This window comes from Scyliorhinus torazame, chromosome 1 (genome assembly GCF_047496885.1).
Source record: "Scyliorhinus torazame isolate Kashiwa2021f chromosome 1, sScyTor2.1, whole genome shotgun sequence".
In the NCBI taxonomy this organism is placed as follows: Eukaryota; Metazoa; Chordata; class Chondrichthyes; order Carcharhiniformes; family Scyliorhinidae; genus Scyliorhinus; species Scyliorhinus torazame.
This window is the reverse complement of record NC_092707.1, coordinates 269,113,648-269,139,521: the sequence shown is the minus strand read 5'-3', so window position 1 is coordinate 269,139,521 and position 25,874 is coordinate 269,113,648. Positions and strand designations below refer to the sequence as shown.

Sequence of the window (25,874 nt, the reverse complement as noted above, 5' to 3'; positions counted from 1 at the left end):
CGGGTCAGAAATATACAGGAGTAGGTCGTCCGCATATAACGAGACCGTGTTCCACCCCCCCCCCCCCACACTATCCCCTGCCACTTCTCTGATGCTCTGTGCCATTGCCAGTGGCTCTATAGCCAAAGCAAACAACAGTGGGGAGAGTGTGGACATCCCTGCCTCGACCCCCGGTGCAGCCTAAAATATTCTGAGCTCCCTAGGTTTGTCCAGATGCTCGCCACCGGTGCCTGGTACAACAACCGGACACAGTCAACAAAATCCTGCCCAAACCTGAACTGCCCCAGGGCCTCCCACAGGTATTCCCACTCCACCTGGTCAAAGGCCTTCACCGCATCCATAGCGACCACTACCTCCACCTCCCTACCCTTGGAGAGCATCATGATCATATTTAAGAGCCATTAACTGCCTCCCTTTTACAAATCCCATCTGGTCTCTCTTCCCCCCCCCCCCCCCCCCTATCGTTCACTCTCCCTATCTCTCTAGCCACCTCCCGTTTCCTAAGCTGGTGTGCTAACATCCTGTTGGCATCCCATATTCATTCACTGCCCCACTTGCTTTTCTCAACTGTCCCACCGCCTTCCTTGTAGATAGCAGACCAAACTCCATCTGCAACTTCTGCCGCTCCTTCAACAACCCCGCCTCTGGGGCCTCCCGAGTACCTCCTGTCTATCTGAAGAATCTCCCTAACCAATCTGTCCATCTCTGCCAGCTCCACCTTCTCCCTATGCACCCGTATCAAAATAAACTCCTCTCTAACTACGGCCTTCAAAGCCTCCCAAACCGTTGCTGCCGAAACCTCCCCTGTTATTTATCTCCACATAATTCCAGATAGCCTCCCTCACCCGCACACATACCTCCTCTTTGCTAACAGTCCTACATCTAATCTCCAGTGCGGGCGCTGGCCCCCCTCCTTGCTCACTGGTAAATCCACCCAGTATGGGGCATGGTGCGACACCACGATTGCCGAGTACTCTGTGTCTACCACTCCCGCCAACAAAGCCCTATCCAAAACGAAAAAATAGATCCGGTACACTTTTGTGTGCATGGGAGAAGAAAGAAAACTCCTTCGATCTCTGCTGCCCAAACCTCTCCATATTATTTTTAACGAGGCATTCATCTGCCTTTTTCAAAACAAAATAACTTCCTACGATAACGTGCTGCCCTTTCTTCCTCTTTTTAATAAACATTTTATTGAGGTATTTTTGGTATAGTGACAACAACAAAAGAAACAATATACATGAAACCATAAACATAGCACTTGATTTTCTCCAAACAGAGAAAGCTAGCCATGTCCGATAGCCAGGTCTCCGACTTCAGGGGCTTTGAGTCCCTCCATGCTAATAGTATCCGTCTCCAGGCTACGAGGGAAGCAAAGGCCAGAACATTGCCTCTTTCTCCTCCTGGATTCCCGGGTCTTTAAAAACCCTTGTTTTTAACACCGTAGACATGAGGTTCACAAACCCCTGCCAAAATCCCCTAAGCTTTGGACATGTCCAAAACATGTGGACATGGTTGGCCGGTCCTCCCGCACATTTTGCGCACCTGTCCTCCACCCCAAAGAATCTGCTCATCCGGGCCACTGTCATGTGAGCCCGGTGAACAACCTTAAATTGTATCCGGCTGAGCCTGGCACAGGTTGCAGACGCGTTGACTCTACTCAACGCGTCTGCCCATAGACCATCCTCTATCTCATCTCCCAGCCCCTCCTCCCACTTGCGCTTCAGCTCCTCGGTCTGCGTCTCCTCCGACCCCATGAGCTCCTTATAAATGTCCGAGACGCTCTCTTCTTCTACCCCCCTCTGGAAACTACCCTGTCCTGAAGCCCCTTAGTGGTAGGAGCGGGAGGTTGACACCTGTTTACGAAGGAAGTCCCGCATCTGCAGATACCTGAATTTGTTTCCCCTCACCAACCCAAACGTTTCCTCCAACGCCCTCCTACTCGGAAAGCTCCCCTCTATGAACATATCCCCCATCCTCTCAATCCCTGCTCCCCTCTATAACCGGAATTCCCCCCCCCCCCTGCCGGTCCATACTCTCCCGGGGCAAACCGATTATCATCACAGATTGGGGCCCAAACAGATGCTTCCTCTGCTCCCACATGCTGCCTCCACGGCCCCCAAACTCTCAGGGCCGCATCACCACCACTGGACTGGTGGAGTACCGTGCCGGTGGGAACGGCAGAAGCGCAGTTACCAGTGCCCCCAAACTGGGTGCCCTTACATGAAGCAGCCTCCATCCACACCCATGCTGACCCTCCCCTCTCCCCACCACCACCCACTTCCTGATCATGGCTATATTTGCCGCCCAGTAATAGTTACTAAAATCTGGCAGCGCCAGCCCACCCTCTCCCCAACTCCGCTCCAGCATTACCTTCCTTACTCGTGGGGTCTTGCCCGCCCAGACGAAGCCCGTGATCACTCTGTAAGACCGCGAAATAAAGATGGGGAGACACTGAAATACAAATAAGAATCTTGGGTGGACCGTCAACTTCGCTGTTTGCACCCTCCCAGCCAGAGACGACGGAAGTGTGTCCCATCTCCGAAAATCGTCCTTCATTTAGTCCACCAGCCGGGCCAGATTCAATTTATGCAGCCGGTCCCATTCCCACGCCACTTGGATGCCTAGGTACCTAAAACTTCCCTTTACTAACCTAAACGGCAGCTCTCCCAATCGTCTCTCCTGTCCCCGCGCCTGGACCACCAACATCTCACTCTTTCCCATATTAAGCTTATACCCCGAAAACCGGCCAAATTCTCCTAGAGTCCTCTCGATTTCTTCCATCCCCTCTATTGGGTCCGAAACGTACAGAAGCAGGTCATCCGCATTGAGCGAAACTCTGTGCTCCACCACATTTAACAGCCTTCTTACATTGGCCACCAACTGCCTGCCCTGAACAAAACCCGTCTGGTCCTCCCCAATAAAGTCCGGAACACAATCCTTGATCCTGGAGGACAAGATTTTGGCCAGCAACATGGCATCTACATTCACCAGGGAGATAGGTCTGTAGGACCCACACAGTTCCGGGTTCTTGTCCCGCTTAAAAAACAGCGAAATCGTTGCCTGTGACATCGTCGGGGGCAACACCCCTCTTTTCCCTTGCCTCATTGCCCTTTCTTCCTCCTCGATTGCATTCACTGCCCTGCCAGGAAAATAGTTCCACAGGGATCCAATCCCTTACCATTACCTTTATGGGTTTTTTTTTAAAAAGGGCTCAACATTGCATTTGCAAGGAATCTGTTCCATATAAAGAACAATACAGCACAGGAACAGGCCCTTCGGCCCTCCAAGCCTGTACCGGACATGATGCCAACCGTGGCCAAATCCCTCAGCACTTCCTTGTGTTGTATCCCTCTACCCATCCTATCCATGTATTTGTCAAGATGCCTTTTGAAAGCCATTAATGTATCTTCTTCCACAACCTCCCAGGCAATGCATTCCAGGCACTCACCACCCTCTGTGTGGAAAAAAAAAAGATCCTGCCTTGCACATCTCCTCAAAACATTGCCCCATGAACCTTAAACCTATGTCCCCTGGTGACTGACCCCTCCACCCTGGGAAAGAGTGCCTGCCCATCCACTCTATCCATGCCCCTCACAATCTTGTAGCCTCTATCAGGTCACCCCTCAACTTCTGTTGTTCTAATGAAAACAGTCCACATCTATTCAGCTTTTCCACATAGCTAACACCCTCCAGACCAAGCAACATCCTGGTAAACCTCCTCTGCACCCTCTCCAAAGCCTCCACATCCTTTTGGTAGTGTGGCGACCAGAATTGTGTGCAATATTCCAAGTGCGGCCTTAACAAGGCTCTTTACAACTGCGGCACGACTTGCCAGTTTTTATACCCGATGCCCCGTCCAATGAAGGCAAGAATTCCGTATGCTTTCTTGACTACCTTGTCCACTTGTGGTGCCACTTTCAAAGATCTGTGGACCTGCACACCCAGATCTTTCTGACATTCTATATTCCTAAGAGTTTTGCCATTACGGTATATTTTCCCTCCGTGTTAGACCTACCAAAATGCATTACCTCAAGTATTTGTCTGGATTAAAATCCATTTGCCATTTCTCTGCCCAAGTCTTCCACTTATCTGTGTCTTGATGTATCCTCTGACAAACCTCAACACTATCTGCCACTCCACCAAGCTTGGTGTCATCTGTGAACTTACTAATTAGACCAGCTACATTTTCCTCCATATCGTTCATGTATACTACAAACAACAGAGGCCCCAGCACTGTTCCCTGTGGAACACCACGAGTCACAACCTTCCATTCAGAAAAACACCTTTCTCCTGCTACCCTTTGCCTCCTGTGACCGAGCCAGTTCTGTATCCAAGATGCATATGATGGTGCTCTTTTAATTTTCCTTGTTACTTCAACTTTCCAGTTTTATGCCACTTGTCTCTAACTGGTACCAGGAGTGACCAACTTGTCTGATTTTAAGACTCCTATCATATTCTTTGTCACCTTTTCTTCAAATATCAATAAACTGAGTCTTGCCTCATAACTTAAATATATAAGTTTGCAATCATGTTCTTAAACATGCACAGAGTGGTACGGAAGGTGACCCTGGTTAGGGACAAACAGGATAGAATGTTTTGTTTCTATTGTTTCACTTCTGTTCACCACAAAATGAGAGCTGTCTCTGTTTCATCATTGACAACATTCTTGCATTACAATACAGCCCCAGTTAAAGCCATCTAATAGCAGAATTTTCTCTGGTTTTGTTTTGTTATCAGCACAAGAACAAACTGTTCACCTCAACCAGTTATAATAGAGTTCATGTTCTACCTGGACCTCCTCCCACTCCTCTTAATTTCATCCTTCATCTTAGCTTAGTTTATCAGCGCATCCTTCTTCTATATTCCTTTCTGCCTTATGTACTTACTCCTTGTTTCAGTCATTCCATTTGCTGCAGGTTCCACATTCTCACCACTCCTGAATGAATGAGGTTTCACCTGAATTCTTACATTTATTAGTAACCATTATTATGGGCCAGAGTTTAGAGAACACCAAAGTATATCATGAGTTCACCTGACCCACAACTTTTAATAGATTTTGGTTATGGGGAGCACAAGGGCCCACTTTACAGGTGTGATGCAACAGAGATCTAAAGTATCTTAAAATAAAACAATGTTTATTCTATGAATCCGGGTAACATTTTATAAACACACAGTAAACATCTTATCAACTATCAACACTGATACCCACCCCCAAAGATACAGTACTCTATAGGTAACCCTAACAATATCCATAAGTGAAAGACTCTTTTTAACAAAGACAGTAGGTTTGCATTCCTTACAGAAATGGGTATTACTTTGAAATTATCAAGTGATCTGGGCACATTCTTTAGCGTGCAGAGAGAGACCAAAATACATCTCCTTGGTTTGAATGCAGTTCTGAAAACTGAACTAAAAGTCAGAGCCAAAAATATCTTCCAGCTCAAAACGAAAGTAAAAGCAGAGCCAGAGCCCAGCTCCACCCACACAATGACATCACTGCAGCCACTTGAGAAGACAAACATTTCTTAAAGTGACTTTCCCATGACACACATCTTATTATGGTCCCTAGCTTTGGATTCCTCCCCAAGTAGAAACAAGGTCACGCTGTTTACTTTAGTCATTAGTCAATCGCTTCATAGTCTTAAAAACTTTCTTTCAGGTCGCCTGTCAATCTTTTAATTCTAGAGAAAAGAGCCCCGGCCTGTTTCAATTTCTCTTTTGAAAGAAAATCTTTTGTTTTGGTATTTAAGCAGCATTATTCTTCTGTGAAATTATTTCCACTGTCAGCTCCATTTATTGAAGTCTTTGTCGACCAAAACTTAATAATTGCAATTTCATCTAGCCTATAGTGATCAAGCAATTTCATCTAGCCTGTAGTTACAAGCTTTTTTCTCCCTCATGTTCTGTACATTAATATAAATAATTTTAAGTTTAACCTCCACTCTTAACTGGGCATTCAGTACTGCTAAAAAAAAAAAAAATACATGTTGGAATTTCTTGCATTCATCTGAACAGATGCAAGAATGTCAAATTTCAAAGTGAGAAACAATTTATACTGCATGAGAAAGGGGTGCTGATTGGTGAGATGACCCTGGTCGAGCTGTTGTATGAAGAATGAAACGGAACTATTGCACCCATCCCACCCCACATTATTGTTTAATTGAATAAGGTGCAATGCCTGGATATATTCCTTTTGCCTGCAGAGATTAGATGCCTGTGTTGATTCGATCTGCCTGCGAGTCATTGTGACATTTGCCCTGTCACCACTTCACTGGCACTGAAATTCATACACCACATTATTTATCTCCATGGTAGGGCAGCACGTTAGCACTGTGGCTTCACAGTGCCAGGGTCCTATGTTCGATTCCCGGCTGGGTCACTGTATGTGCGCAGTCTGCACGTTCTCCCCGTGTCTGCGTGGGTTTCTTCCGGGTGCTCCTGTTTCCTCCCACTAGTCCCGAAAGATGTGCTGTTAGGTAATTTGGACATTCTGAATTCTCCCTCTGTGTACCTGAACTGGTGCCGGAATGTGGCGACTAGGGGTGTTTCACAGTAACTTCATTCAATGTAAGCCTACTTGTGACAATAAAGATTTTTTTAAATTATTATTATTATTATAGGCTTGACTGCAGCATCCTGTTAGTGGAAATGGCAATCTTGTTGCCACTCCATATTAGCAGTGCAAAACAGCTAGCTTAATTTGTTGCTGAAACCTTTGAGGCACCTTACCCTTCCAAGTGCAGACTAGGCACTTTTCAGGTATGAAAGTGGTAGCGTTGGGTCCATTTGTGAGTGGCGGATTGTATCAAACAGCATGCTATTCACAATAGGCAGAGTAGTGGCCATTTTCAACCAGCCCATGCTTCTATAGCTCCGTGCATTTGGGATTGTTCAGCAAGTTCTATCCAATCGCAGACTTGTATCCAATGTTGGGAGAAGTCAGAATGTCCAAATTACCTAACAGCACGTCTTTCGGGACTTGAGGGAGGAAACCGGAGCACCCAGAGGAAATCCACGCAGACACGGAAATAATGCCTTGTGTGGGAAACCTTTAAAACCAAGAGGAATTGACTTGGCTAATTAATTACAAGGCTACTTTAGGATAATTATTGCACAAGTCATTTGCTTTCTTTACACGCTTTTTTTTCCCCCGTGAAGCCACTTGTAACCGAAACCTCGAGGCTGAAAAAGTTAGAAATTCTAATCATTCAATATTGTCTTTTGTTTTAAATTTTGTTTGGATTCTTGCCTTTATTTTGTAAATGTCAAACACATGCAGGATGCACATTTATACTTGTATAAGCAAGGTTATATGTTAGTGCAATCTTTAATGAACTATTCATACAGTGGCACACCATTTTTATCTTTCAGTTGGCTCATGTGGCTGCTTTGAAGGTGAATGACGATAAAGGTACATCTAAAGTTGGTTTTTAGTATTGCGTTTTGAAATCCTTTAGAGAGCTATCCTATCAGGGGCTGTTTAGCACAGGGCTAAATCGCTGGCTTTGAAAGCAGACCAAGGCAGGCCAGCAGCACGGTTCAATTCCCATAACAGGCACCGGAATGTGGCGACTAGGGGCTTTTCACAGTAACTTCATTGAAGTCTACTTGTGACAATAAGCGATTTTCATAATGGTTTTCCAAATGTTCATTTAACATGCTTTCTTATTCCTTTTGTGATTTGTAGTATTTCTGCAAGAATAACCAGACTGGGCAGCTTGGTGGCGCAGTGGGTTAACCCTGCTGCCTCACGGCGCCGAGGTCCCAGGTTCAATCCCGGCTCTGGGTCACTGTCCGTGTGGAGTTTGCACATTCTCCCCGTGTTTGCGTGGGTTTCACCCGCACAACCCAAAGATGTTGGTAGGTGGATTGGTGACGCTAAATTGCCCCTTAATTGGAAAAGATGAATTGGGTACTCTAAATTTTTTGTTTAAGAATTAACGAGACTGATTTTTGAATTCAAAAATATTCTCTGATTTTGTGGACCGTTTTATTCTGTAAATTCACAAACAAGAATGCAAATCTTATTCTATGCAGTTATTTGAAAAGACATTCATACTTTGAAATAAATACATATTTAATCGTTTATTACCAACAAAATTGCTTGCTATGGAACACCGTTGCTGCCGGTGTCTATAATGCCAACCAATCGAAAATTAACAGTCTTAAACTGAGAAAAGGAAGCCCTATGTTGGCTTTTTAAAAATCAAATTGTTGAAATGATTTCAAGTCTGTTATCTCATTGGAGTTCACGTGTCTGCTGAAAGCCTCTGAATCTTCATTCTCGCCATTTCTATTCTCTGAACCCACTCAAGTTAATGTCTTTAATCCATTCTTTATTCAGTGCAATGAGATTCAGAATCTAAAACCCATATTAATGGCAGTTTTTGCCTTGCTGCACTACTGTGGGGATGATTTGCAGTATTAAAGGCAAAATAAAGGAGTTGATGTTTGTGATGCATCAAATTTTATAAGTTGAGAATCGCTGGATTTTATTTATTGTAGGGTAATAAACACCAGTATTCCCTCTGGTTTTCCATCTCCTTTACATACCTCCAATGCCTCTTGAAACATTAATTTTTGCAAAACCCAAATAAGTGGAATGTATAGCATAGTATATAGCATAGAAACTTATTTTTGCTTGAGAATGAACTTTACGACTTGGTCATGACTCACTAACTCAGGATCAGGGAAAATATAAATATTAATAGTTTGCCATGAAAGATTGTCTTGAGATTTTATGATGTCAGCCCAGCCCTAAAACTACCAGCTTCATAGACTGACCTTTGTACATGGTTCAAAACAAAAAAGCTGTAATAGAATTAATAGGTCACCTGAGTCTACTGGTCAGGGGATTAGAAATATCAAACACTGCAAAAAAGTGAATATAGTTATTCAATTATTGCTTTCACTTTGTGAAACTAGTTTCTTGAATTCATATTTCTTAAACAAAAAACATCTTCAATTCTGTGCATTAATCTTTTGGCACCTTTTGAAAATGAGCCCTTGAAACACGTCAAAGTTGTACCTTGATTTGTTTCAGATTTTCATTTAATTGAACTGACATTTGTATAGTCTTTAAATAACCATTGCTCGGTTTATCCATAATTTTATAAGCAGGTATTTGATCTAATTTGTTCAACATTCACATCTAAGTTCTTTATTTTAATTTCTTAGAAAATTCAATGGATGATGAAAATGATGCATCAGAAAACCAGCCATTCCCTTCCTTGCAGCAGGTACAATTTGATGTGCAAAATGTTGATTGTATAGAATATACAATGGAGCACCATTTCCATCTCTTAAATGCGAGAGTTTAAATGCCAGTTGTGGCAGTGTTCATGAGTAGAATGGTCTACCACATGGCATATTCTTTTCACCATAGGGTCTTTGTATAAAGGCATTGATTTAATTTAGTAAGGTTTATGGTGCTCTCCAAATGCCATTATTTCAGAGGTAGTCTTGTTTCTACACTTGTCAAATTTTCATTTACTTGTGCAATTAAATGGTCAGTTTTAGAAAGTTATTATTTAGCATTGCTGAAATTTGCACTTTTTCTAGTGGGTCAGATAACATTGGTGCATTCTAGCATGAATTAAAAATTTAATTTGGTCTTTTTAGGTTTTAGCATGTGTGCCTGAACATATTGGATTCAACATTGAAGTTAAATGGCCTTATCAGCTAAAAGTAAGTAACATAAATTCTCAGTACCTCAACTTTGAGGTTGTCTTTGTTGTACTGTGGTCAATGCAACAGCGTGATAGTGTTAAAACAACAAGCTGAAGATGAGCCCCAGGGCAGCCTTTCATGAGCATTAATTTGTTAGTTTGGCCATTCTTTTTTGTCATTTTCTGGAGTGAATTGCAATTGTGGAATTTTATCAGACTGGAAAAGAGAACACTGGCAATCAATCACTAGACACAGTAGATTAGCAGATGTTGACTTCAGACAGTGGCACTGTTGCCTCAATCACCGAAGGCTGAGAATACAAATTGTGATTTGAATAGCTAATCTAGGCTGCCACTCTATTGTAGCATGAGAGAAGTGCTACATTATTGACGGCAAAATTTTCATATGAGATATTAAAACAAGAAGCCATGGCATAATTTGAAGACGAGCAGGTATTCTTCCATGAATTTTTACTACCCGCTTTTAAAACTAGCATAGATTTTGGATCAGTGATTTTCAAACTTTTTTTCCCGGGACCCACTTTTACCAACCGGCCGACGTTCGCAACACACCATTATTGCTTACCTTTAATGTGGCAGGTGAGCCTGCTTGGTCCTCATGATCTTACTTGCTTCGTCATTCAATGTTACTTCTCTGCTAAGGACTTTAGCTGATGATTCAAGTTCTTGCTTCATCCTTTGAAGAAAATCAAGGGATATGTCCTCAAGCACGCCATGCTTAGTCTTCAAATGCCTTTGAAGATTTGAAGGTTTTAAACATGAATCCCTGCATATAACACACATCGGTCTTGCATCCTGATTTGTATTGGCACAATCAAAGCCATACCTCTTTCTTTAAAAGCCGGTCGCAGTCATTTGGGACTTCTTTCGCAAGAATGCCACAACCGATTGGCAACCCTGAGTTTGGAAAAAACCCTGCTTTAGATCTTCAATTTGTTGACCTTGCAGGGAAATTAATTTGCAATATGACCTGAATAGATGCAACCCTGCAGCACCATTTTGATCGCAGTTCTGCACTATTTGCTACGAAATAACATGATCCTCAAGGGTCTAGACAGGGTGGATATGCCGCAGATGTTTCATAGAACATAGAACTGTACAGCACCACGATGTTGTGCCCAACTAATCTGAAACTAAGATCAAATCAACCTACTCCCAATCATTCTAGTGCATTCCATATGCCTATCTAATAACCGCTTGAAAGTTCCTAAAGTGTCCGACTCCGCTACCATAGCTGGGAGTGCGTTCCACGCCCCAACCACTGAGTAAAGAACCTACCTCTGACATCCCTCCTATATCTTCCACCATGAACCTTATAGTTATGCCCCCTTGTAACAGCTTCATCCACCCGAGGAAAAAGTAACTGAACGTCCACTCTATCTATCCCTCTCATCATGTTATACACCTCAATTAAGTCGCCTCTCATCCTCCTTCACTCCAATGAGAAAAGCCCTAACTCCCTCAACCTTTCCTCATAAGACCTACCCTCCAATCCAGGCAGCGTCCTGGTAAATCTCCTTTTGTGGGAGAATCTCGAACACTGTTTTAAAAATAAGGAAACACCTGTTTAAAATAGGGATGATCACATTTTTTTCACTGAGTCATCGTCTTTGGAACTTTCTTCCTGGGAAGGTGGTGGAAGCAGAGTCTTGGAATATTTTTAAGACCGAGGTGGATAGCAAGGGCGTGATAGGTTATCGAGGGTAAGCAGGTTGCAGGTATAGGGTTACTAATATCAGCCATTAAATGGCGGAGCAGGCTAGAGGAGCTGAATAGCCTACCCCTGTGCTTATTCATCTAATCAATTTTGTTGCATGATCTTGTGGCTTACCAGTGTGGCAATCTTCTATTTAAGCAGAAAAGAACTGGGAGGATGGAATGGGAAAATACATACCCGACTTAATCTTTTTAGACTTAGTTTTGATTTTAATAGGAAGGTTTAGCGTGCCTTAAGTCTCTGCAGTAATGGCTAAAGGGCACTGTGACTCGTATTGTACGATGTTATATTTGAGGTTTTGCTTTTTGCACTGCTTATCAATTACTGTTTAACTGCATTATCTGTCAATATTAACTAAAGCCAGTTTAAAATTCTGACATCCCTATTAGTTGTGTATTTTCTCCTGTTTGTAGGATGGTACCTGGGAAGGCAACTTGCCATCCTATTTGGACATGAATCAAGCTATTGACATAATCCTAAAATGTACCTTGGAAAATGCATCCAATCGAAGGATCGTGTTCTCCTCATTTGTTGCTGATGTTTGTTCAATGTAAGTTTATTTTAAACATCTGGGTTCAGTATTCTTATCTCCACATAACATCTGATCACTATGGTGACTAGTTTTTTAAGATTAAGCATTTTTTAACACCACCCAGTTGCCTTTTCTGATAATGTTGACTTGTTGCTTGAGAATGGTTCTGAGATCACTAGCCATCTACCTTGCAGAAGTATCTTTTTCCTGGTGGAATGCAGCTTGATCCTGACCTCGTCCAACATAATAAGAACATCCTATATGCACATGTGCGCACTTGAACAGATGAAAAACAGGAGTAACAGTTGTAGCTGGTTTTGTCTTTCCATGCATTACTAATCCCAGAGGCACTTTGGACAGCAATAGGCTACTAGTTGACCTTTGCCTGAGGAAAATTTTGTCTTTGGAACTTTCTTCGCCATATAATGTGAATTTAGATTTGGACTTGACGCTAATCATATAGTCCACCTTCACTCAACTCATTGAAGCACATTTTTGTGAAACGTAACAACAGGAGATGAATTGCCAGCTGGCATGGACTCCGAAATTAATGACATTGATAGAAAAAGGATGTTTGGTGAATGAATGGAAAAATTCACATGGGTGTAATTAGAGACGTTGGTCTGTGATTTTGGTCATGGAGACTAGAACCTCTTTTCCAGCTGTATGTGATGGATTCATGGCATTAAGAATGGGAGAAGTATTCCACTTAAACAGACATGACGACCTTGAATTTCACAGATGTAAAATAAGCAAAACTTGATTTCGGAGGGTTTTGTGATCCAGCCACATAACATTGATGCTTCCTCAGACAACAGTTCAGAACTGGTGAACAAGTTTGAACACTTTTTACACCAATAGTATACCATCAGTGCCAGAGATGAATTATACCTGCCACCAGTAGCATAGTATAATATCACAGCAACATGTGTGCCTTTCTCAGTGCCTAGAACCTGACATTCGAGATAGGCTGGAAGCAACAGACATTATTTTCCCTTTTCCATTAATCTTCTGAAAGGAAATGGCAAAAAGGGGAAAGTTAATGTTTTGATTCTTCCAAAATTAAATACTGAACTATTTTATTTTCCCAGGATCAGGCAGAAGCAAAACAGGTATCCAGTTCTTTTCTTGACCCAAGGTTATTCTAACACCTATCCAGAGCTTATGGATCTCCGGTGCCAAAGCACACCAATTGCAATGAGTTTTGCACAGTCGGAAAGCATTCTAGTAAGTACTGGCCCTGTACATTTCCACATGCCCAAGTAAAAGGGTACTTTAATATTATGTTTTCAAATAACTTGATTTACTTCAATGCTTAAACATTTTTTTGTTAAAAGGGAATTAACGTTCACACCGAGGACTTGCTACGAAATCTGGACTATATTCAACAAGCCAAGTCAAAAGAATTAGTCATTTTTTGTTGGGGCGATGATACCAATGAGTTTGAAAACAGGAGAATACTGAAGGAGAGTGGAATTGATGGCCTCATCTATGATAAGTAAGATCAAAACAATTACATTGAATTGTACCAAATTTAATATCGCCATTAAAATCAATGAATCAGCCTTTGTTTTGTTAGCATTGTTAGAATAGCATGTCCCTAACTGCCACTATTTCCAGCCTGTTCCTATTGGCCTGAGAAAGTACTACCTTCTCAAAGAACTCGTACTTCAATACACCAAAATAATTTGCAAACTTAATGCTAAAATACATTGCTTATATATAGCAAAAATAAAGCTTAAAACTCATGCTGTCTTTAAATCCAAGCCATAGAGCAAATGAACTAACTCCCCTTCAGTTTACTGTAGGTGCAGAATCCACCTGTTTGTATTTCAAATATATTCTTAATCCGCCTGTAATTCTAGTTTGTTTATTCCTCCAACATCTTGACACAAAATGGTCTCTGTAATTCTTTGTGACAGTGAAATGTGAACATTAAATTCCATTATTCTTGTAAAGACTTGGAGCTATTTAAGCTGGATATTAGGCTGTACATTTCTTTAAGGCTAGCATTCCTGTATTTATGCCTGATGCATTATTTTGCCATGTTCATCCTCTTCAATAGTTGTGCAGTTTCTTTCCTCCTAGTTTCATTGTATATTTAAGTCCTTTACCAGAAAATAAATCATCAGAATCATTTTCCTTTGAGCAAAATCTGTCTCCGGGCTACAAGGGAGGCAAAGGCCAAAACATCGGCCTCTCTCGCCCCTGGACTCCAGGTCTTCAAACCACAAATATCGCCACCTCTGGACTCGGGATCACCTCCACACTCAGCACCTCGGACATCACGTCTGAGAACTCCCCCCTCACTCTTGGTCTCACCCAGAACATGTGGACGTGATTCGCAGGCCCCCCCCCCTGTGCATTGCCCACACCTATCCTCTATATCCCCTCAAAGAATACATATGAACCCTATGTACCTTGAACTGGATGAGGCTTAGCCTTGCACATGACGAAGACGCGTTCACCCTCCGCATGGCCTCTGCCCACATCTCGGCTCCCAGCTCCTCCCATTTACACTTCATACCCCCCACCAGGGCTCCCTCCCACTCCATCAACCCCTTGTGAACATCTGACACCTCCCCCTCCCCTGTCGTCCTTCGACTGCACATTGCCCTATAACCCCAGGGGCAGCAGCCCAGGAAAGGGTGGCACCTCTCTTCTTACAAAGTCCCAAAACTGCAGGTACCTAAAGCAATTCCCCCTGGGCAACCCATACTCTTCCTCCAGGTCCTCCAGCTTCACTAATTTGCCCCCTATAAACAGATCGCTAAAGCGCTGAGGTCCTGCCTGCCGCCGCCCCTGAAACCTTGCATCCAGCCCTGCCAGTGCAAACCTATGGTCACCACTAGCCGGTGCCCACACTGAGGCACCCTCCAACCTCAGATGCCCGAAGCCGCTGCCACCACATCCTTGGGGCTGACACCAATACTGGACTCATGGAGTACCTGTCCGACGAGAACGGTAAAGGTGCAAACAACAAAACCCTTAAAACACGTACCCCTACATGATGCCGTCTCCATCTGTCCCGACCCCACGGCCCATTTCCTAACCATAGCAATGTTCGGCACTTAGTAGTAATTTGTCCTGTTCGGCAACGACAGCACCATCCCCGCCCAATCACCTCAGCTCCAAGAAAGCTCTCCTAAACCATGTGGTCTTCCCCGCCAATACAAATCCAGGGATCAGCCCATTAACCTTCCAAAGAAATGACTTGGGGATGAAGATTAGGAGATTCTGAAACACTAACAGCAACCTTGGCAGCAGCCTCACTTTTACTGTCTGCACCCGTCCTGACAGCAGCGGCACGTCCCACCTCTTGAAGTCCACCCTCATCTGCTCCACCAACCGAGCCAGGTTCAACTTGTGCAACTACGCCCAGCTCCGCGCCACCTGGGATACCCAAATACCTAAAACCGCCCCCACCATCCTAAACGGAAACCCGCCATGTCTCCTTTCCAGCCCTCTGGTCTCAATCGGGAACACCTCGCTTTTTCCCATGTTCAATTTGTATCCCGAGAGCCGGCCAAACTCTCCCAGGATTTCCATGGTGCCTCCAATGTTACACACTGGATCCAAAATATACAGTAGCAGGTCATTCGCATACAATGAGCCCCTTTGCTTGACCCCCCACCCAAATCACACTCCAGTCCCTTGACGCCCCAAGTGCCATTGCCAATGGCTTGATTGCCAAGGCGAAGAGCAATGGAGGGGGGGAGCAGGCACCCCTGCCTCATCCCACGAATGAGCCCGAAGTACCCCAAACTCACTCTGTTCGACCACGCGCTCGCAACCGGCACCTTTTGTATAGCAGCCAGCCCCAATCTACAACCCCTGCCCGAACCCGAACCACCCCAACACCTCCAACAGATACTCCCACTCCACCCGACCAAGCGACTTCTCCGCGTCCATTGCCACCACTACCTCCACCTCCTGCCATTCCAGAGGCGTCATGATTACATTGAGCAGCCTCCTCACATTCGTCAATAGCTGCCTCCCCTTCACAAAACCCGTTTGAACTTCACCTATCACCTCCGGGACACATTCCTCCATTCTTAATGGCAACAACTTGGCGTCTTGCGTTCAATAATGATACCGGGCAGTACGGCCCGCACTACTCCGGATCATTATCCTATTTTAAGAGATGGAAGCCTGCGACAGTGTAGAGAGACGTTGTTTCCCTCCTCTTCCCCTTTCCCCCCCACCCCCTCTTCCTTGCCTCATTATACGCCCTCACCAGCAGTGGCCCCAGGTCCGTCCCAACCTTTTTATAGACCTCTACCAGGAACCTGTGGGGCCCCGGGGCCTTGCCTGCATCGTCCCCATACTCTCCATCTCCCTCTGCTTTCTCAACTGATGGGCCAATATCCTACTCGCCTTCTCCCCATACTCATATAATGCCCTTTGTTGCTGCCCCACCGCCTTCCTCGTAGAAACTAGTCCAAACTCCATCTGGAGCCTCTGCCTCTCCTTCAACAGCTCTGTACCTCCTCAATCTCTTCCACCAATCTAGCCCTCCCCTCCCGCTCCGTTTTCTCCCTATGTGCCCAGATTGATATAAACTGCCCCCTGACTACTGCCTCAAGTGCCTCCCACAGCGTGGCGGCCATGACCTCCCACGTGTCGTTTAGCTCCACCTAACTCTGAATGGCAGCCGTCACCCACTCACACACCACCTCATCTGCCAGCAACCCCATATCCAATCTCCACTGCGGGCGCTGTTTCTGTCCTCTCCTCCCCACCCTGTCCACCACCCGGGAATGGTGCAAATCCACCCACTCCTATACCTCTTGCCCTCAAATTCTTTGCCCTTCGGGTGGGGAAAAGACCAAAAAAATCCACCTTAAGTGAGAGTCCTCAGATGTGCGACAGCTCACTCAATGCCTGCCACTGGAAGTCCAATCGTATATTTGTTTGCCATGGTTCTTCCTCTTCAATGGTTGCACAATATCTCTTCTCCTTATTTTCATTGTATATTCTGGTTCTTTACCAGAAAATAAATCGGCACAATCCTTTTCTTTGATTGCATATTTTTCCACATCACAATGTTCCATTTTTTTTAACTGAAGTCCATATCCCACATTGTCCTGTTGTTTATTTCAAAACGCTCAATTAAGTGCGTTGTCACATTACATTTGCCACCACTATAAAGATCCACACCAATTCCCCCCCGAACCTGGCTCGGCTTCACATGAGTCATGGCCGTGAATTTTGGGGAGTTACTCAATTGTCATGGGCAACGGCATCAATCCTGGTCTTCATCAGATTGCCACAAGCCCACTTTTCCAGCAGCCACTATTTAATAGTAAGTTGGGATTGTGGCTGTTTTTTTTCCCTTCCAAAGTCAGTGGCATACGGTCAATTGCAGTGCTCTGAAATTATTGAACTCTGTATCGACTGAGATTTGAAAGCTAAGACCTTCCTGATAAGTTGAACCATTCTTTTCTAAATTGCAATGGTATTTTTTAGAAGTTTACCTGTGAAGCTATTACAAATGTTTTTACTCATTTTAAACCAGGATCTGTGACTTTCTACTGGGACAGACAAATATCTTCCAAGTAGAAGAATTGGAGGAATTGAAGCAACAATTGTCAGAGGAGACATTTGTTGATTGCACTTGTTCTGATGTCAACCATTTTAATTGTCAAATTCCAGTGGAGAACTTCAATGGGAGCAGTTATCCAAGTGAAATAACGAGCTGTGAACAAGAAGCATACAGTACAGAATCTGACTCTGGGCAAAGTTGCAGTTCATTTTGATTTGTCCTCCATTTTTATCCTTCCACATTCTAATGTTTCAATCCACATTGGTATGAACAATAAGTTAGTTCCTTTATTTTCATATTGCTTATTTTTTTAATCTTTGGGGTTATTGTATATGCAGTTCCTTCAGAGGGAAGATAGCTTTTTATTTTGTAATATGTGTGTGCCATTTGTGTTTTATTATGGTGGGGGCATTTGCATTATGAAATGGCATCAATGTTTACATTGTACATTTATTCTGTTACCGTCTGTAGTTTGTGCATTGATTTCCGATTTGAATGCATGCATTTCAATTCTGACTAGTTTTCTACTTTGGGGGAGAAAAGCTCAATTGTTTTCATGGAAACTATCAAATAGAATAGGAAAGTGATGTATTTACTACAATCACCAACCTATTGTAATATATGGGCTGCTTCATGGGTGTAATAAACATATTCCTTCCTTTGCCATAAAGTGTACATTTTATGAAAAAATGATTACTTTAGATTTTCTTGACATCTCTTAATAATCAGAAATATGTAAAGTATTTCTAGATGGAGGCCAATTGTTGGTTTGCATTGGCTGAATTATTTTTTTACGTTGGGTATTGTAAAAATGTATGCAAGGTAAAGTCTCAGTTGTCCATGCAACAAAAGCTTATTGTATAAGTAGTTGGGTACTGGCTTCAATATTTTATCTTGTGGAACACCGTCTGGTGTTTTAATGAGCTAAATCATGTTGCAAGGAACAGAACCATGTAATAGAATACTAACTGCATAATTAAAGTATTATGAAAGTAATCTTGTAGTTTAAACTTAGTGTAAAAATGTCAGCTGTACTTTCATATGTTATTGGTTTCTAAAAATCCATTACTCCATATTTATGTTACACAGACCATAGCTGAAGAATGAATACAGCTCTTGCAATCGCACCTTTCGTAAATATTTGACTTATTGTACAAATAGTAAATTTGCTATTAAAATATTTTGTGTTTTAAGAATAGTGAGTGACTGTGTCCATGTAATTCATGAAGTAAAATTGAAAAGAAATATGCTATACATGCATGGAATTGGAACAATAATTCAGTTCAGAGTTGCAGTTCTTATTCAGCAAAGTTTATGAAAGTTAAATACGTCTTACAGCTGTATAGGCTAATGCTTGTAGTCATGGAATGGTATTGCACTACTTCAACTGGGCAAAAAACACTGCGTAACTTTGGATTTTAATAATTTTATTTCCACAGCATCCAAAATTATTGAATAAAAGATTGTATATGTAGTAAATTGTATTACAATTTGGGTAAGCATTCTAATTTGAGCTCTGATCAAAATTTGAGCAACTTTATAATCTCATTTCTTGCCTAGATGTTGCTTGATTTTTATTTTTTTTAAATTTAGAGTGCCCAATTATTATTCTCCCAATTAAAGGGCAATTTAGCATGGTCAATCCACCTACCCTGCACATCTTTGGGTTGTGGGGGTGAGACCTAAGCAGATGGGGGAAATGTGCAAACTCCACACGGACATTGATCTGGGGCTGGAATCAAACCTGGCTCCTCGGTGCTGTGAGGCAGCAGTGCTTACCACTGTGCTGCCCCTACTTGAACCTTACCACAATATAAATCATCTAAGTAATCTTTTTCACTATCTACTGTTGAGTCCATATTTGCATGATGTGATGAATGTAAGAAATTGTCATTTTATTTTTGTTTCAGTAATGTTATTAAAACCTGGGTTTTTACATACAGACAGTATGTCAAAGCTGTGATTAAGGGGTCATAAAAGTGGTAATTTATTTTGCAGATGAACTGCTTTGCTAATGGAATATTGTTTATGTTTAAAGGACAACTGGGGTGTAGATAATTTGAGGGATATTGTGTTTGAATCTGGCTAAACAGGTCATAGGACAACTTGTGGGAGGAGACGAGGAATACCTTGTGCTTTGGGTACAGATAATATAATTGAGATGAGCCAGGTCTGTCTAAAAAGTTCTTCCTAGGATTTTAATCTAAAAGAGGTGTTTCAGTTCTGATCCTGAAAGGACAGGTGCAAGAATACCAAATCTCCGAGGAAGCAATTTTTACTGCGTAACAAGAGGGTAAAGTGTTGCTATGGAGAATGCACTACAGAACATTTAACTGACTAGTTTTTGTTTAAATTTAAAACAGATAAATCAACTGATTTGAATTTAAGTAAAAGCTTAGCAGTTAACTGTTCTCTGGCGCAGTTCCCATGGTAACACTGTGACCAGAATTCACTTGCCAACCAATCGGCACCCTCTTACGTAAAGTAGTGTTCCCTTTAAGATTTGATATTCTTGCGTCTGTCCTGATGTGTGCAAGACAAAGATTTGATAGCATGTTATTTTTTTCACCAATACCAAGTTCTTCATTGCCAAGCAATTAAATATTGCAGAATTGAATCAGCTCAACTATATTTTTTCACGAAATATTTGTGTGCATATGTACCAGGTGAGCTAATCCGTATAGTCAACCATAGTTCTTTGCAACTGCATTTTAATCTCTTCTGCTGTGCATGAAAAGGCAGTTTTGGAATTTTATTAAAAGATTGAAACTACTTCTGTATACTCAGGAAATATGTAGTCAAGCATGAATTGACTGTAACTTTGTTCTTGTCCTAACTCTTATAAAATAAAATCATGGTTATTTATGCCATGTGTTTTTAAAAAAATATTTTTATTCTCCTTTTTCACATTTTCTCCCACATTTACACCCATCAACAATAAACAGTAATCAGCAAGATATGTCAATCCCCATAATAACAACGATCCCATCCGCCCACCAACCCCCAAACATCAGCCTGCATGTTTACATAAACAAATGACAAAAAGGAATCCGGGATTACCCGTAGTCACCCGTAATCTACACAGCCCCCCCCCCCCCCCCCCCCAACTAATGTTAGATGTTATCCAGTTCTTGAAAGTGCATAATAAATAGTGCCCAAGACTTGTAGAACCCCTCCGAGCTTCCCCTCCGTTCGAACTTAACCTTCTCAAGGGTCGCGTATTCCAACAGGCCCCCGCCCGCCACGCCAGGGCACTGGGTGGAGAGGCTGCTCTCCATCCCAGCAGGATCCGCCTTCGGGCGATCAACGAGGCAAAGGCTATGATATCTGCCTCCGCTCCCGTTTCCAACCCTGGCTGGTCCGACACCCCGAATATGGCCTGGGGACCCTGGTCCAGTTTCACACGCACCACCTTTGACATTACCCTAAACACCTTCCAGTACTCCCCTAGCTTTGGACAGGACCAAAACATATGAACGTGATTCGCCCCCCCCCCCCCCCCAAATGCTCACACACTTCCTCTATTCCTTCAAAAAATCGGCTCATCCTCGCCATTGTGAGGTGCGCTCTATATACCACCTTCAGCTGTATCAGCCCCAACCTCTCATGAGGTGGAGGCATTCACTCGCTTTGATCCCTTCCAGTGGTGCCTTATCCTCTTCCAGAATAGCTCTGTACACCGCTGACACTGCCCCCTTCTCCAGTCCCCTTGTCGTCAACACCTCCTCCAGCAATGTGGAGGCCGGTTCCTCTGGAAGCTCTGTATCTCCTTCCTGGCAAAATCCCGAACCTGCATGCACCTAAACACTTCTCCCTGCTTCAGCCCATACTTTGCTTCCAGCTCCCTCAATCCTGCAAACCGACCCCAAAGAAACAAATCTTTTAGTGTCTTAATCCCCTTCTCTTCCCATTTCCAGAAACTTCCATCCCACCTCCCTGGCTCAAATCTGTGGTTCCCCCGAATCGGCATTTCCCTTGACCCTAAACCCAACCCGAAGTGTTGGCGAAACTGCCTCCAGATTTTCAATGAAGCTATTATTACCGGACTCCCTGAATATTTCCCCGGAGCTATCTGGAGCGGCACTGTTGCAAGTGCCTTCAGCCCCGATCCCCTGCACAAACTCTCCTCCATTCTGACCCACTGAGAATCAACCCCTCTGACCCAGCTCCGCACTTTCTCCACGTTCGCCGCCCAGTAGTAGTACAACAGGTTCGGGAGACCCAACCCCCCTGCCTGCCTTCCCCTCTGTAGCAGCACCTTTTTCACTCTGGCCACCTTCCCGCCCCATATGAATGAGGTAATCCTTCCCTCAATCTCCCTGAAAAAAGACTGGCAGGAAAATCGGTAGGCATTGAAAAATAAACAGGAATCGCGGCAACACATTCATTTTAACCGCCTGTACCTGACCCGCCAGTGACAGAGGAAGGCCATCCTACCTTGCCAGATCGGCTTTCACTCTCCCCACCAAACTAGTGATGTACCTGCGAAGCCTCCCCCACTCCCGGGCAACCTGCACCCCCAGATACCTAAAATGAGTCCCTGCTCTACGGAATGGCAGCCCCACCCCCGGCCAAGACGCCACAAAGTACTCACTCTTGTCCAGGTTCAACTTGTACCCCGAGAAAGACCCAAATACCCGCAGTAGCTCCAGTATTCCTCCTATCGGCGCATTGGCCTCCGACACATACAGCAGTAAGTCGTCGGCATATAATGACACCCTATGCTCTATTTCCCCCCCCCCCCCCCGCACTATTCCTTTCCATGCTCCCGAACGTCTCAACGCGATGGCCAACGGCTCAAGTGCAAACTGCAGGTGGTGGGGGGGGGGGGGGGGGGGCAGGACATCCCTGTCTCGTCCCACAGTGGAGAGAAAAGTATCTCGAACTGATATTATTTGTGCGGACACTCTCTGGTTCCTTATATAATAGCTTTACCCAGTTCACAAACCTTGGTCCAATCCCAAACCGCTCCAGCACTGCCATCGGGTACCCCCATTCTACCCGATCAAACGCCTTCTCGGCGTCCAATGCCACAACTACCTCTGTTTCCTTTCTTTCCGCCGGTGCCATAACAACGTTCAAAACCCTCCTAATGTTCGAAAACAGCTGCCTCCCTTTCATGAACCCTGTCTGATCCTCCCCTATCACCTTCGGAAGGCACTCCTCCAGCTTACCTGCCAGTACCTTCGCCAACACTTTTACGTCCACATTCAGAAATGATATGAGCCGATACGACCCACACTCCGTCAGATCCTTATCTTTTTTTAGTAACAGGGAAATCGATGCCTGCCCAAGGTTTGCGACAACACCCCCTTCCCTATCGCCTCCTCAAACACCCCCACCATCAGGGGTGCCAACCTATCCTTAAATTTTTTATAATATTCCACCAGAAACCCATCTGGCCCTGCCACTTTCCCCGACTGCATCCTCCCAATCGCATCCTTTATCTCCTGCTCCACTATTGCTCCTTCTAATGTAGCCCTGTCCCCCTCCCCTAGCCTCAGGTACTCCAACCCATCTAGAAACTCCTGCATCTCATGGTCTCCCCCGAGTGGCTCTGACTTGTACAACCTTTCATAAAACTCCTCAAAAACCTTGTTAATCAGCACTGGGGCCACCACCAACTTCCCTGCCCTATCCTTCACCTGAAGAATTTCCCTTGCCGCTGCCTCCCTCCGGAGCTGACCTGCTAACATACGCCCCACTTTATCTCCATGTTCGTAAACTGCACCCCTTGCTCGTCTCAGTTGGCGCACCGCCTTCCTGGTGGACAGTCGGTCGAAGCTCACCTGTAGTTCCTCTTTTCCAGCTTCGCCGGGTCCCCATCCTCTGCATACCTCCTATCTACCTCCAACATCTCATCTATCACCCTCTGCCGCTCCAACCTCTCTATCCACCCTGGCCTTAAACAAAATTACCTCCCCTCTCACCACTACCTTCAGAGCCTCCCAGACGACTGCCTTCGACACCTCACCCGTACAATTGAAACCTACATATTCCTTAATTACCTTTTCAATTTTCTCACAGAACACTTGGTTCCCCAAAAGCCCCACATCCAGTTTCCACCCCGGTCTCTGCGCTGCCCCCTTCTCCAGCACCATATCCACCCAATGTGGAGCGTGATCTGACGCTGCAATTGCAGAGTACCCCCCCCCCCCCCAAATCAGCTCATGCGTGTCCAAGTCGGGAATAGCCCCAAACACCTTCCTCGTGAATCCCACATCGTCCCAATTGGGACCTATACACTTAACAGCGCCACTAATCTCCCCTCCAGTGCCCCTATCACAGCCCCTATCACAATCACATATCTACCCCCCCCCCCCCCCCCCCCCCTGATCTGCCACCACCTTCTCCATCTGGAAGCATACCCTTTTGCTGACCAGCACCGCTACCCCTCGAGCCCTTCCATTAAATCCGGAGTGAAACACTTGGCTAACCCAGCCCTTTTTAAGTCTCACCTGGTCCTTCACCCTCAAGTGAGTCTCCTGCAGCATTGCTACATCGGCTTTCAAACTTTTAAGATGTGCAAGCACCCTTGACCTCTTGACCAGACCTCCTAGCCCTCTCGCGTTCCACGTGATTATCCTTACTGGGGGTCTCTCGCCTCCCCCCACCTACCTTATCCACCATCTCCATACCACTGGGCCCTGCCCCATAAGCCTGACCCGCCCCTGTCCATTGTTAACATCGAACCCCTTCCCCCTGCCCCCCCCCCCCCCCTCCCAAGAAACCTCCTACAAAAACATCCATCACTCCACCCCCTCTTGCTCGCCTCGTAGGCCCATTGAAGCCTGCTATCCAGGCTCCAACGTCCGCAGTCCTCTCACCTCACCCCCGTTCACTAACTGACTCTAGTTAGCTAGCGCAGGTGGCTCCCCCCGCCAAGACCTCTCGTCCCCTTCCACCCAGTCCCAGAGAAAGAAACACCAAAACAAACCCAACCCCTACAATTCACTAACATAACATTTAACCGTCGCAACACAGAACGCCATTAACTTGAACTCTGTAACAATGCAAAGAGAAGTAAATTTCAATACAAATCAGTAAAAAGAGATGGCGGTCGTGTTGAGGTCATTGGTAGAGGAGGCATTTGTACATTTTCCAGCCGCTCAAAAACAATCCACAGTCTCTTCCAGTTCCGTTCTTCACGTCTGTCCCAAGCCTTCTGCCCTCACGAACGCCTCAGCCGCCTCCGCTGTCTCAAAATAAAAGTCTTTGGCGTTATATGTTACTCTCAACTTCGCCGGGTGCACCACACCAAATCGCACCCCCTTCTTGTACAAAGCCGCCTTCACTCGCCCAAACGCCGCTCGTCTTTTTGCCAACTCCACCGTCAAGTCCTGGTAGATCCGAACCGCAGTACCATCCCACAGCACCTCACGCTCCTGCTTCCTCCAGCTTAATACTTTCGCTTTCATGCAAAACTTATGGAAGCAGATAATTACTGCCTTTGGCGGCTCGTTCACTTTGGGCTTTGGCCTTAATGACCGATGAGCTCAGTCTAGCTCGTACAGGGTGGGGCTCTCGCCCTCCCCCATCAGCTCTGCCAACTTCTTACCGAAGTATTGCGTTGGCCTTGGGGCCCTCTGTCCCTTCGGGCAAGCCCGCAATTCTCAAATTGTGCCGCCTTGAGCGGTTTTCCAAGTCTTCCAGCTTTGCTCGGAGTCCTCTGTTAACCTCCACCACCCTCCGCAGCTCGTCCCCTATCGAGGTGACCTGGTCACTGTGTTGTGTCATGGCCTCCTCCACCGCCTTCATCTTCTCGCCCTGCTCTCTCACCTCAGCCGATGCCTTCGCCACCTCCACCCTCATCAGGCTGATTGCCTCCTCCACCAATGACCTCAACACCACCGCCATCTCTTTCCTCAAGGCCTCCATGTGCCTCACCAAATGTTTTTCCAGCTCCACCGCCATCACCTCGGTCACCTTCTCCGTAAGTAGTGCCTTGCAGTTCGGCTTCTGCCATCCTGTCAACACTTTTGCTCGTCTTCTCCTTCGGCGGCGAACCCGCGTTTCCTCCTTTCTTCGACGCTGCTCTTCGCATCCTTTAGCGGCTTATTGTTTTTTATCTTCTTTCTTTTCTCCTCTCTCCCCCTTCACCCTCCTGCCCTTCATCAATCTGACATTCTTCTTTTTTGAAAAAAAAAGGGGAGAAAAAAAAACTTTCACCAAACTTCCTTAAATCTTCTTTCTTTCGCCTCTACATTCACCTGGGACCAGGCTTCAACCTTCTTTCTTCCTAGGTGGGAGCCATCCGCACTGGAGCACCCTCCCTACATGGTGCCCTGGCCTCGGGCCTACCACCTCGGCCTCCTCGTAGCTCCGCCCCCGCTACTCTGATCTGCCGCGCCGGGCCCGGTGCCTCAGACCCCACCGCCCGACACCCGC

The 25,874-nt window shown here is 45.0% G+C and overlaps 1 protein-coding gene across 3 annotated transcripts in view; it reads left to right on the top strand.

Moving 5' to 3' along the window:
* The window catches only part of gpcpd1 (glycerophosphocholine phosphodiesterase 1), a 93,724-nt gene extending 75,042 nt beyond the window's left edge, over nucleotides 1-18,682 (top strand). For all 3 annotated transcript variants that reach the window (XM_072505955.1, XM_072505945.1, XM_072505961.1), the window contains 7 exons: nucleotides 7,375-7,414; nucleotides 9,181-9,242; nucleotides 9,625-9,690; nucleotides 11,823-11,959; nucleotides 13,033-13,168; nucleotides 13,279-13,439; nucleotides 17,460-18,682. In XM_072505955.1, coding sequence (XP_072362056.1) covers nucleotides 7,375-7,414; nucleotides 9,181-9,242; nucleotides 9,625-9,690; nucleotides 11,823-11,959; nucleotides 13,033-13,168; nucleotides 13,279-13,439; nucleotides 17,460-17,700 — 843 coding nt within the window. In that variant the 3' untranslated portion in view covers nucleotides 17,701-18,682. The remainder of the gene's footprint in view (nucleotides 1-7,374; nucleotides 7,415-9,180; nucleotides 9,243-9,624; nucleotides 9,691-11,822; nucleotides 11,960-13,032; nucleotides 13,169-13,278; nucleotides 13,440-17,459) is intronic.
* Nucleotides 18,683-25,874: the final 7,192 nt, after the last annotated feature.